Source organism: Panthera tigris, chromosome D3 (genome assembly GCF_018350195.1).
Source record: "Panthera tigris isolate Pti1 chromosome D3, P.tigris_Pti1_mat1.1, whole genome shotgun sequence".
NCBI lineage: Eukaryota > Metazoa > Chordata > Mammalia > Carnivora > Felidae > Panthera > Panthera tigris.
The window spans coordinates 29,338,513-29,349,888 of record NC_056671.1 but is presented as its reverse complement, the minus strand read 5'-3'; the positions used below and the strand labels follow the sequence as shown (position 1 = coordinate 29,349,888).

Below are 11,376 nucleotides of genomic sequence, written 5' to 3'. Positions count from 1 at the left end.
AGACTGGGTGAAAGTAGCCAATCCACATTTTAGAAGACAACCAAATTACTATTCCATTCTTCAAAGAACATCAAGAATGGGTGAAGGATTTAAGAAATGCCTAAATTTAAAGTAACCAAAGCATTCTTCCTAATTCCTTCAGCCACGCCTTTTGACACTTTCTTTCTAGGGTTAAAGTGGTAACTAGACATACAGACATGCTTAATTTTTTGAGAGTAAACATGTTTTTCCCCTGTAAATGCACCTGGAAAAGGCAGGTGTCTAGATCGGGAATTATGGCAAAAGCACAATGGACATGATGCTTCAATATAGAAACTTTAATAGGTAAACATATCTTGTAAGGTTATAATGGGGATGATACAAAGGGATGGTTGCCAGAGGCACTCATTCAGTATTCTTCCCCTTCTTCAGCCTCTGCTTCCACGGAATCCACACCCACCTCTTCATAATCTTTCTCCAGAGCTGCCAGGTCCTCCCGGGCCTCGGAGAACTCCCCTTCCTCCATGCCTTCCCCCACGTACCAGTGCACAAAGGCTCGCTTTGCATACATGAGGTCAAACTTATGGTCTAGGCGGGCCCAGGCCTCGGCAATGGCGGTAGTGTTGCTCAGCATGCACACGGCCCGCTGCACCCTGGCCAGGTCCCCTCCGGGAACGACAGTCGGGGGTTGGTAGTTGATGCCCACCTGCCAGAGAAGGGGAAGAAAACAGTCTGTGAAACTTGTGTCAAACCCAGAAATGGTAGCTGCTTTCATGGAAACAAAAGACATGCAGGTGCCTTCTTTGTGCCCGGCAAGGTGTCAGGTGAGCAGGGTGCTGGTTTCCAGACCAGCAAAACTGGGGAAAGGAGCCCTGGCTCCCGGCTCAGTCCCAAGTTGCCTGAAGGGCTGTGTCCCAGCAACTGAGACATGTGACAGGTGCTCAGGTAACAGGGCTGTTTCTTCTAAAAGGGGACACTGCTTTGTATTCCTCATGTTATTTTCCCCATAGGCTTCTACAAGATGGGGATTCATTTCTGGAGCTGAAACCTTTTCCACTCGATTCAGAGTACTATGGTTGTTATCACCAGGGGAGATCGTACCCCCGGTCTCCTACCAAATGAGCCAGCCTGTGCATAACAGGGCGACAGGCACACCCTCAGGTCCTAGGACTGTTGCTACTACTGCAACAGGAGGTGGCCTATGTGTGTGCTAAGTAGGAGAAAGGGGGTGATATTCGAGGGCTGGGTCCAAAAGGGGAGGCATTCTAAGTTTCCAAACCAGGAGACAACACGACCAGAGGTTTGGGCAGGGATACACAGGGTCAGTTAGAGCTGGGGTCGGCAAACTTTGTCTATAAAGAGCAAGACAGGGACGCCTGGGTGGCTCAGTTGGTTAAGGTGTGCAACTTCAGCTCAGGTCGTGATCTCACGGCCTGAGTTCGAGCCCCGCGTCGGGCTCTGTGCTGACAGCTCGGAACCTGGAGCCTGTTTCAGATTCTGTGTCTCCCTCTCGCTCTGACCCTCCCCCCGTTCATGCTCTGTCTCTCTCTGTCTCAACAATAAAAATAAACGTTAACAAAAAAAAGAGCAAGACAGCACATATTCTAGGCTGGGTGGGCCACATGGTCTCTGTCACAATTGCTTAATTCTCTCTTTGGAGCACAAAAGCAGCCACAACGAGACACCAATGAACAGGTGTGGGTGTGTCCACATAAAACTCTACATGGCTGGTCTGCCAACTGTGCCGATCCCTGAACCCAGAATAGGAAGGGCTAGTGAAGGACCCGCTGCAGCAAGCCCACCAGAAGCAGTAAGGTCTGAGCCAGCTAGGCGGCATGGAAAGCAAGGCAGAGGGAAGCACATTTTCCCAGATGGAAAGCATCGACAGTTTAGCGTCCAAGTACTGGACAAAGCTGAAGAGCTACAGCAAGTTTCCTATTCTGTATCAGATGGAAGACTGGCACAAACTGTGTTGGAGGCAGCCTCTGTCCAAACTTGCCAATCCTACTAACAGAGAAATGAGTATGTTGCCATTTCTTCCGAAAACATCCATGACCATTTTTCGTTAAATCAAATGCTGCATGGGACATTTAGGTTTGGTTTAATTTCCTTATGCCTGAAGAATGACGTGGGATTTAGGAACACTGATGTTTATAGTGATACCCCGATTTCAAATATCCACATAAATTGTCAAAATGCCCTTGAAAATTGCTACATTTCTAAGTCCAAACTATTTTTCCCACACTAATTCTTTCACCCAGAAGCGGCAACAAAAATCCTTCCCCAAACTTTCTGTTCTGTTAAAAAAGAAAATTCTCACACAGATACACAATGTGATAACTCAGGAAGGGAGTTCAAATGGCACCACTGAATAAATTATCACTCTGGCTCACTAATTTGTGACCAAGGGGCTGGCTGCCATGGAACAGGGCATACCCTACAAAGGGCATGCTGTGCTTGGTCGGCTGCCTGCTGACCGGGAACACCACTCAACATCACCCAGTCCTACCTTAAATCCAGTTGGGCACCAATCCACAAACTGGATGGTGCGCTTGGTCTTGATGGTGGCGATGGCTGCGTTGACATCTTTCGGGACCACGTCCCCCCTGTACAACATGCAGCAGGCCATATACTTGCCGTGCCGAGGGTCACACTTGACCATCTGGTTAGCCGGCTCAAAACAGGCATTGGTGATCTCGGCCACAGACAGCTGCTCGTGGTACGCCTTCTCCGCTGAGATGACCGGGGCGTAGGTGGCCAGGGGGAAGTGGATGCGGGGGTAGGGGACCAGGTTGGTCTGGAATTCCGTCAAGTCCACGTTCAGGGCCCCATCGAATCGCAGGGAGGCCGTGATGGAGGACACGATCTGCCCGATCAGACGATTAAGGTTGGTGTACGTGGGCCGCTCGATATCCAGGTTGCGCCGGCATATGTCGTAGATGGCTTCGTTGTCCACCATGAAGGCACAGTCAGAATGCTCCAGGGTCGTGTGGGTGGTCAGGATGGAGTTGTAGGGCTCCACCACGGCCGTGGACACCTGGGGGGCCGGGTAGATGGCAAACTCCAGCTTGGACTTCTTGCCGTAGTCCACCGACAGCCGCTCCATGAGCAGGGACGCAAACCCAGAGCCGGTGCCGCCCCCGAAACTGTGGAAGATGAGGAAGCCCTGCAGCCCCGTGCACAGATCCGCCTGAGAGAAACCAGAGACCGCGAGTCAGTGCCCGCGGAAGCCACACCGCCGACCTCCAACAAGCCACGCTCACTTCTTTGCCTCTGCGGGATGATCACACATTCAAATCGTCCACAGCGCACGTGCAGGACGCTCAGGAGCAAAGCAAGGCAGACGTTAGAGATGTACGGATGCACTGAAGCCACACGTGAAGGGAAACGTGGACTCAAGATTCTGGCCTGGGGTTTTGCCAGAGCGACCTCCTGGTCGCAATCCCTGCATACCCTCCCGTCCGGGGCAACGTCCACAGGAAGCCTTCTCGGCACCCCCTTACCAGTTTTCGGATCCGGTCCAGGACCAGGTCGACGATCTCCCTGCCGATGGTATAATGGCCTCTGGCGTAATTGTTGGCTGCGTCCTCCTTCCCGGTGATCAGCTGCTCTGGGTGGAAGAGCTGCCTGTAGGTCCCTGTGCGCACCTCATCTACAAAGAGGACACGTGGGCCGCAGGGCTTCAAGCCCGTTGTTAACTCACCAGGAGGGGTGGGTTTGGGGACCGTCGGGATCTACCAAGCACGTGCCGTTCCTCGCGGTCGGCAGCATCAGGGTCTCGTAGAAAACGTCTCTGCGTAACACGCAGACCACAACAGCAATCTATGGCTCAGCAGGTAAAGTCAAGTGGAGGTACAAAGTCCAATCTGACTGGTCCTCAAAGGAGGGAAACCACTCACACCCGCACACAGGTGACTCTGCACGTGCATACATATGTCCTCCTACCCACAGCTACCTCAAAGAGTGTAACTAAAAAATCGCTTACATGCTAGACAGTCACCAGGTCAGCATGACTTTGGCCGGCCAGTCCCATCAGGGCACCCTCTGTGGCCTGCCTCTCACAGGCTTTAGGGTGACATCCTGTCTTCCCCTGGGTGGCCACTGAAAGGTGCTCTCTCCTTGCAGCTCTCCCTGGCAACCACTTCAGCCTTCTAATCTGGAGGAAGCCAACGAATGTTCTCTACTTACCTTTCTGTCAGATGCAGGTCAAGATTCTCACGCAGCAGCATCTTGGTGTGCGCAGCGTTAAGGAGGGACCAGTGCCTGGGCACCCCGCAGGTGGAGTCTACACAACCACCTGCCTGGGGCTGAGGCGGCCACGAGTGAATCTATTACCAGCCTATGTTTTTCCTGTACGTTAGGTTCTCCTAACTTAGGAGCCTCAGTTTCTCACCCGATGTAGCCACAGGCGTGTACTTGTACACCCCGTCCTTTCTGCAGAAAGGATTCAAAGGAGCACAGGGGGCATGGAGGGGGCTTCAGGGAGGCTCTCCCACTCTCCCGGGAAAGCCGCCCAAGTGCCCGAGCACCTACCGACCACGGTGGGCTCCAGGTCCACAAACACCGCTCTGGGCACATGCTTGCCAGCCCCAGTCTCGCTGAAGAACGTGTTGAACGAGTCATCCCCACCACCGATGGTTTTGTCACTTGGCATCTGACCATCGGGCTGAATTCCATGTTCAAGGCAGTACAGTTCCCAGCAGGCATTGCCGATCTGGACACCTGCCTGCCCCACGTGGATAGAGATGCACTCGCGCTGGGAACCAGAACACAAACGTTGAGATCCCCTTGTCTTCAAGGGAACCAACACTATATGGCATGGAAACCATATTAACACACACATCTATATGTACTTCACATTGTCTATGGCTTTCCCAGACCTTTCCCAGAAGGCTTATGTGACCCTTTTCAAGTCCCTATGAAAACTGAGGTGCTCTAAACCACCCGAGCTACTAAGTGCCGGACTTAGCCCCTACACAAAAGCGTTTGCTACCATACGCGTAATGTCAATGGTAAACGCCACACCGTACAGTCACATACAGCCACAGTCACCATACAGCCACAGTTATTCTCTAAAGAATATAGCTACTAGTTTCTGATGGTGTCCTGTCCAAAGAGAATGTAACAACTAATAGATCAGGGAAGGAAGAGTGGACTTGGACACAGGTCACCATGGCCCAGGTGCCAGTGGTCACCATATGTGTGTCATCCATCTACCCATCTACAGCTACCCTCTATTTTCTCCACCCAGGGCTGTGCTCAGGGAGGCTGACCCATCTGGACTGCATGAAAGGGGCTTCCTTGCACCTGGCTTCTGGTTGCATTAGCCAAGGCAGGCATCAGCAAGAGACTGCGAGGTTAGAGGACAGTGTGGTCAGGGTGCTCACTTCCTGGCTCCCACCCTGCCGGACTGCCATGGGCTCCCTGAGTGTGTTTATCAAGGCCACAAACTTTCAGCAGTCAGTGTTCTTTATAAAGCCACCTTCTCAACTTCTAGTAACCACTCCCTTCACCTCAAGGCTAGGAGTTAATGGCAACCAGGCATCACAAATGGTAGGACACTACACTGTCCTTTGGTGGTTTCCTTAGACTCAAAGTACCTATTTTTTGACTGTATCATATCTTTCCCGCCATAAACATAACTGTACAGTCATTAATCATTTGTTCTATTTTAGACACCGTATCCTCACAAATACATAGAGGAGATCAAATAAAATTCAAGGTGTCCCACCTACCCTAAATCCTAATATACAATACCAAGAACTTGAAGTCCTGTTTTTAAGTTTGGCAGGTAATTTTTTTTTCTTATTTTTAAGGTTTGTTTATTATGGAGAGACAGCACAAGCAGGGGAGGGACAGAGAGAGGAGGAGACAGAATCCGAAGGAGGCTCCAGGCTCTGAGCTGTCAGCACAGAGTCCGACACGGGGCTCGAGCCACAGACCGGGAGATCATGACCCGAGCTGAAGTCGGACGCTTAACCGCCTGAGCCAGGTGCCCCTGAAGTCCCGTTTTTTATTACACAAACACCAACTCTCCAATTAGGGGCATAGAGATTCACGTAACGCCACAATACCCTAAGAATCCCTCCCAGAAGGAACTATTATTCACTTGCAGAAAGAACTTCTCCAATGACAAGGAATGCACTCCTTCAGAGAAGAAATTCATCAACACTCTGGGAAGTCTTTTGGAATCCACACAATCACACCATTCACAGATCAGTATTATTCATTTTGCCTTACTTATATCCAGGCAGCCTATGCTTCACAGGATGCCTGATTTAGTTTTCTACGGACTCAGCCCTAGTATGATCACAGTAAGCTCTGTACCCTGAGAAAATCCCTCAGTTTTTTCTTTTACAAAATGGGGGCTGGTGTGCTACATGATCTGCAAGGCCACTTCCATCTGATTATCCAATGAAACTAATGAAAAGCAGTCAGAAAAATCATTCCTAGCTTTCAATAGAAAGCCATTCAAAATTCATCACCAACCTCACCTGGATCATTAAAATTTTACCTTACTTTACTCAGCCTTATCTTCATCCTCTTTCTTTTCAAGCTCCAGTCCAACTGCTCTCTTCATATTCTTGGCAGATTGCTTTGTTCCCTACGTACCCAGAAGCTTCAGCTTCCAGACAGCAAATGCGCAGACCTTTCTGCTCTCTTCCTCCTGTCAATTGTTTCTACTGATCCCCTACCCGCTAACAGTCCTCAAAGTAATCACCGGCCTTCTCAGGCCACTAGAGATCCACAACCTCTTCAGGGTAATTGGAAATTAAAGCGATTTCACAGTAGGACTACTGAGATAACCAGCCCTTTTCACCGTGTTCACATTTCACCGTGTTCACTGATGGTGCATAATCAAACAGTGGGTAAAACTGGGGTGCTTGGGTGCCTCAGTCAATTAAGCATCCAACTTCAGCTCAGGTCATGATCTTACCATTTATGAGTTTAAGCCCCGCACTGGGCTCCGCACTGACAGTGCAGAGCCTGCCTGGGATTCTCTCACGCTCTCTCAAAACAATAAACTTAAAAAAAAAGGGGGGGGGGGTAAAACTGTTAATGCCCTAGTACAAATCAAGGTAGTGGCACCAAACTATACCAGTGTTCGTTAGATTCTTCACCCTTATGCACTCACGGTAAAAAGACCAAAAAAAAAAAAAAAAAAAGTCAATTTCATTTCAGAATATTCATGATGAAGCAAAAAATGATTATTTTATAAAACATCCACCCTCAAGTACTGTGACAAAACGGAAAGTATCCATAAAGCTCTTGTGCACCTGCTGAAATACAGCTGTTTTAAGAAATAGCACTTGTGTGCTTTCAGTTGCCAACTGAACTAGCTTTTTTCACAGAATGTTATTTTCCTTGCAAGAGCCGACAAACTATGGCTATTGCAACTTGGATATCTGGTGTTTATGTCAGCATGTTGTCTTAAAGTAAATAAATATTTTTAAAATTTCTAACATGGCAAACGACTACGGAGATAACCCACATAAACAAAGGCTTTTTGGAGTCCTACTTTGTTACACTGTAGAGATGTCCATGGAGTGCCTGGGTGGCTAAGATGGTTAAGCGTGACTCTTGCTTCCCCATCAGGTCATGATCTCATGGTTTGTGAGTTTGAGCTCACTGGGCTGGCAGTGCAGAGCCTGCTTGGGATTCTCTCTCTCCCTCTCCCTCGCCCCTCCGCCACTTGCACTCTTTCTCTCTCTCTCTCAAATAAACTCTATAAAAAAAGAAATACTGTAGGGGCACCTGGGTGGCTCAGTCAGTTAAGTGTTGGACTTCAGCTCAGGTCATGATCTCATATCACATGAGTTCGAACGCCACGTTGGGCTCTGTGCTGACAGCTTAGAACCTGGAGCCTGCTTCGGATTCCGTGTCTCCCTCGCTCTCTGCCCCTCCCCCACTTGTGCTGTGTGTATGTCTCTCTCTCTCAAAAATAAACATACGTTAACATACATACATACATATATACATACATACATACTGTAGGGATGTCCTGGGACCCCAACGTTTGAGAACCACCTTCCAGGCCTCAGGAACCCAACATAACGGCTGTCCTCAGAGACTGAGTCAAGGCCACCCAACAAGTCAAGGTCACCCAGCTTCCAACCTGGCTCATAAAGTTACAATTTTCGAGGAGACATCTGCACCTGCCGACCCCCCTTCATCCGGGACATTACCACGACGCAGGTTGCCGCTGCCCTCAGGGTTCGCACACCCAGAGAACAAGCGAGAGGACTATCATCTGTTCGTCCGGGCAGCCCTGGGCCTCCCGTGCCCCCCCCCAGCCCCCTCTTTCCCCGATCTCCCCCCCGCCCCCCCCCCCCGCCACACACACACACACACACACACACACACACACACAGCCCCGGCCCTAGGATTTGTCGCAGTCTTGCCCCACCCAGGGGCCTCATGTGGCGGGCTTCATCCTCCCTCCTGCCTGGGCCTCTATGACCCGAGAGTGGCCAGGGGGGGACCTCACCATGGTGAGTTCAGCTGCTGCCCAACGCCGTTACCAGACCTCAACCGCTGCCACAGACGCCACGCGCCCAACTGCCGCTGCTGCGCTGTGCACACGGCCCGGGATTGGCCCGCCGCTGCCCAGGTGCCCATTGGTCCTCAGTGCCTCGGGGCGGACCTAGGCCTGGAATCCCGCTTCTGATTGGACGTTACTTGACTTGCGGAGTATGGTGCTTTCTGATTGGATATGGCTTTGGCGGGAAGGCTGTGGCCTAGCCAAAGCAGAGCATTCTGATGCATCCTGGGATGTTAGGTGGGAGTGGTCACGGATTTCTCTGCGTGGGACATAGCACATTTTCGTGCACGTAAGGCCTCAATGTGCGCGTGGCTTCACGCCAAGCTTGTGCCGGCTTCTTGCTTGGAGGCCCAGGCCCACTCACCTGTCTGCTCGTGATTCCGGTCTTTGCAAACGAGACACCCTCTCAAGGCCTGCCCACCATCTACCTGTAACTAATGCAAAGGAGAGCTGCTCTCCCGTGCTTCGCAAGCCAATAAAAGACTTGCACCAAGTTTTTGCCTTGAAGATAGGCTATTGGTTGGTGTGGCACCACCCAGGAGAACGTAAAACCGGTGTTCAACGTCCCGAACTCCCTGATGGCTTATAAACGAGGGGTTTTACGGGGAAATTTGGGGGCGAGGGGGGGGCGGGGGGGGGGGGGGTCTCCTGAGAAGGTGGACGCTGTTGATTGGAGGCTTATGAAGTCATGTTCACAGATGTTACTTTGTTACTTCAAGTGGCTTCATCTGGTCCGCGGAGGTGTGTTCTATGTCAAGAGACTTGAGATAGACTAACAACTAACAAGATGGATGCCAGCTTCATACCCAAAATCTGCACCCAGCTTTCTTGTCCACCCTTTTTCCGGTGCAGAAAGGCCTTTGCCATCCAGCGCCCGGGAACCAGGCAGGATTTGATTACTTCTTTAATCTGGGGATTTCTGAGTTTCTGGGGACAAGGGAGTTGGAGGGTATACCCCAGGCTCCCCCCGCCAAGGCTGGGTTGGAGTGCAGTGTCCATTTTGGGGAACTTTGGTACAATCACCTGATTCTTCCATTCTGTAAAGACTGACTTAACTTTCTTTGGGATCCACTGTGTATTTATTTCTGAGAAAAGCAGGGTAAAAGGAATTCTGGCATAACCCCAAACTTATCACCAGAATGCAACATCCTTTCTGGTGATTCCCTAGAGCATGTTGGAGCAGACCCTTAACTTATTACAGATGAGCGGGGAACTCTGCCCCTGCAGTGGAACACAACAGGGAGAGGAGCTGGAAGTTTTCTGTAGGCCTTGGGAACATTTGGATAGTATGATTCGGTCGGCCCTTAGAAAGATAGCTTTGGCAGCAGGGAGGAGGGAGATGGAAGGAGGTCAACGGAGAGCCAGGGAAACCAGGAGAAACCCTCCCTGCTTCTTCCCTCCAAGAGAGTGAATCCTTCTATCTTAGGTCACCTGCCATAACAGAACACCATGGACCGGGTAGCATAAGTAACAGAAGTTTATTTTCTGGCGGTTCTAAAGGCTAGAAGAGTAATGCAAGGTCAGGTTCTGGAAGGGTTGGTTTCTAGCGAGGGCTCTCTTCCTGATTGCAAAAGGCTCCCTTCTTGCTGTGTCTGCCTATAGGGGTGGGAGGAGGGGGCAAGCTCTCGGTGTCTCTTCTTATAAGGACACTAATCCTATCAGATCAGGGTCCCACCTTTATGACCTCATTTAACCTTAATTGCCTCCTATTTCCAAATATAGTCGCATTGGGGGTTAGGGCTTCAACGTAGGAATTTGGCAGGGGGACCCAATTCAGTCTATAGCACCCTCCTCCACCCTCACGGCTCCAATCATTCCACATACGTAACTGAATTGTAGCCTGTATCACATTTTAAAGTACTATTTATTTTTCCTGGTTTTAAAAGTGACACATATTCAGAGTAGAAAGTGTAGGAAATGAAGAATAACATAAGGAAAATAAAAATCATCCCCAAACCCACAACTTATAGCTAAACACTATTAATATGTCAAGGTGTTCTTAGTTTCTTTTTCCCCTGTGTATATACTTATACGTGGGTTTTACAAAATTGGATCCAACAATATGATTTTTTGTTTTAGTAACAACTTTCTTGAGATATAATCCACATACCATACAATTCACTCATTTTTTTAAAAATATGTTTTTTGTTTGTAAGTAATCTCTACACCCAATGTGGGGCTCAAACCCACAACCCTGAAATCAAATCACATGCTCTACCAACTGAGCCAGCCAGGTACCCCACAACTCACCCACTTAAAGTGGTGTACAATCCAGTGGTTTGCAGTATATTCACAGAGTTGTGCAACCATCACCACAATCCATTTGAAAAGTTAGAGAAGGTGACTTATTTAAGTTTATTTATTTATTTATTTATTTATTTAGAGAGAGCATGAATGGTGGAGGGGTGGAGAGAGAGAGAGAGAGAGAGAGAGAGAATCACAAGCAGGCTTCACACTGTAAGCGGGGAGCCTGAAGCAGGGCTCAAACCCACAAACCGTGAGATCAGGACCTGAGCCAAAATCAAGAGTTGGATGCATAACCGAGTGAGCCACCCAGGCGCCCCATCACAATCCATTTTAGAACATTTTTATCATCTCCAAAAAAACCCATGCTCTTTCACTACCACCCTCCAGTCCCTCCCATCTCCCTAGCCCTAGGCAACTTCTTTTAAATTTTATTTTAGAGAGAGAGAGAGAGTGAGAGAGAGAGAGAGAGCGAGAGAGCAGGAGCAGAGCAAGTGAGTGAGAGAATCCCAAGAAGCCTCCATGCTCAGCATGGAGACACAGGACACAGGACTCAATCCCCTGGGATCACAATCAGCTGAAATCAAGAGTCAGACGTTCGACCCACTGAG

General features: G+C 49.6%; 1 protein-coding gene across 1 annotated transcript; it reads right to left on the bottom strand.

Moving 5' to 3' along the window:
• Positions 1-296: 296 nt before the first annotated feature.
• On the bottom strand, positions 297-8,562 carry LOC122232518 (tubulin alpha-3 chain). Its single transcript, XM_042961982.1, has 5 exons — positions 8,468-8,562; positions 4,513-4,735; positions 3,483-3,631; positions 2,489-3,169; positions 297-685 (listed from the first exon to the last, which is right to left on the bottom strand). Exons 1-5 carry the CDS (start codon positions 8,468-8,470, stop codon positions 389-391), a joined length of 1,353 nt encoding a protein of 450 aa, XP_042817916.1. The 5' UTR covers positions 8,471-8,562; the 3' UTR covers positions 297-388.
• Between the last annotated feature and the right edge of the window lie 2,814 nt (positions 8,563-11,376).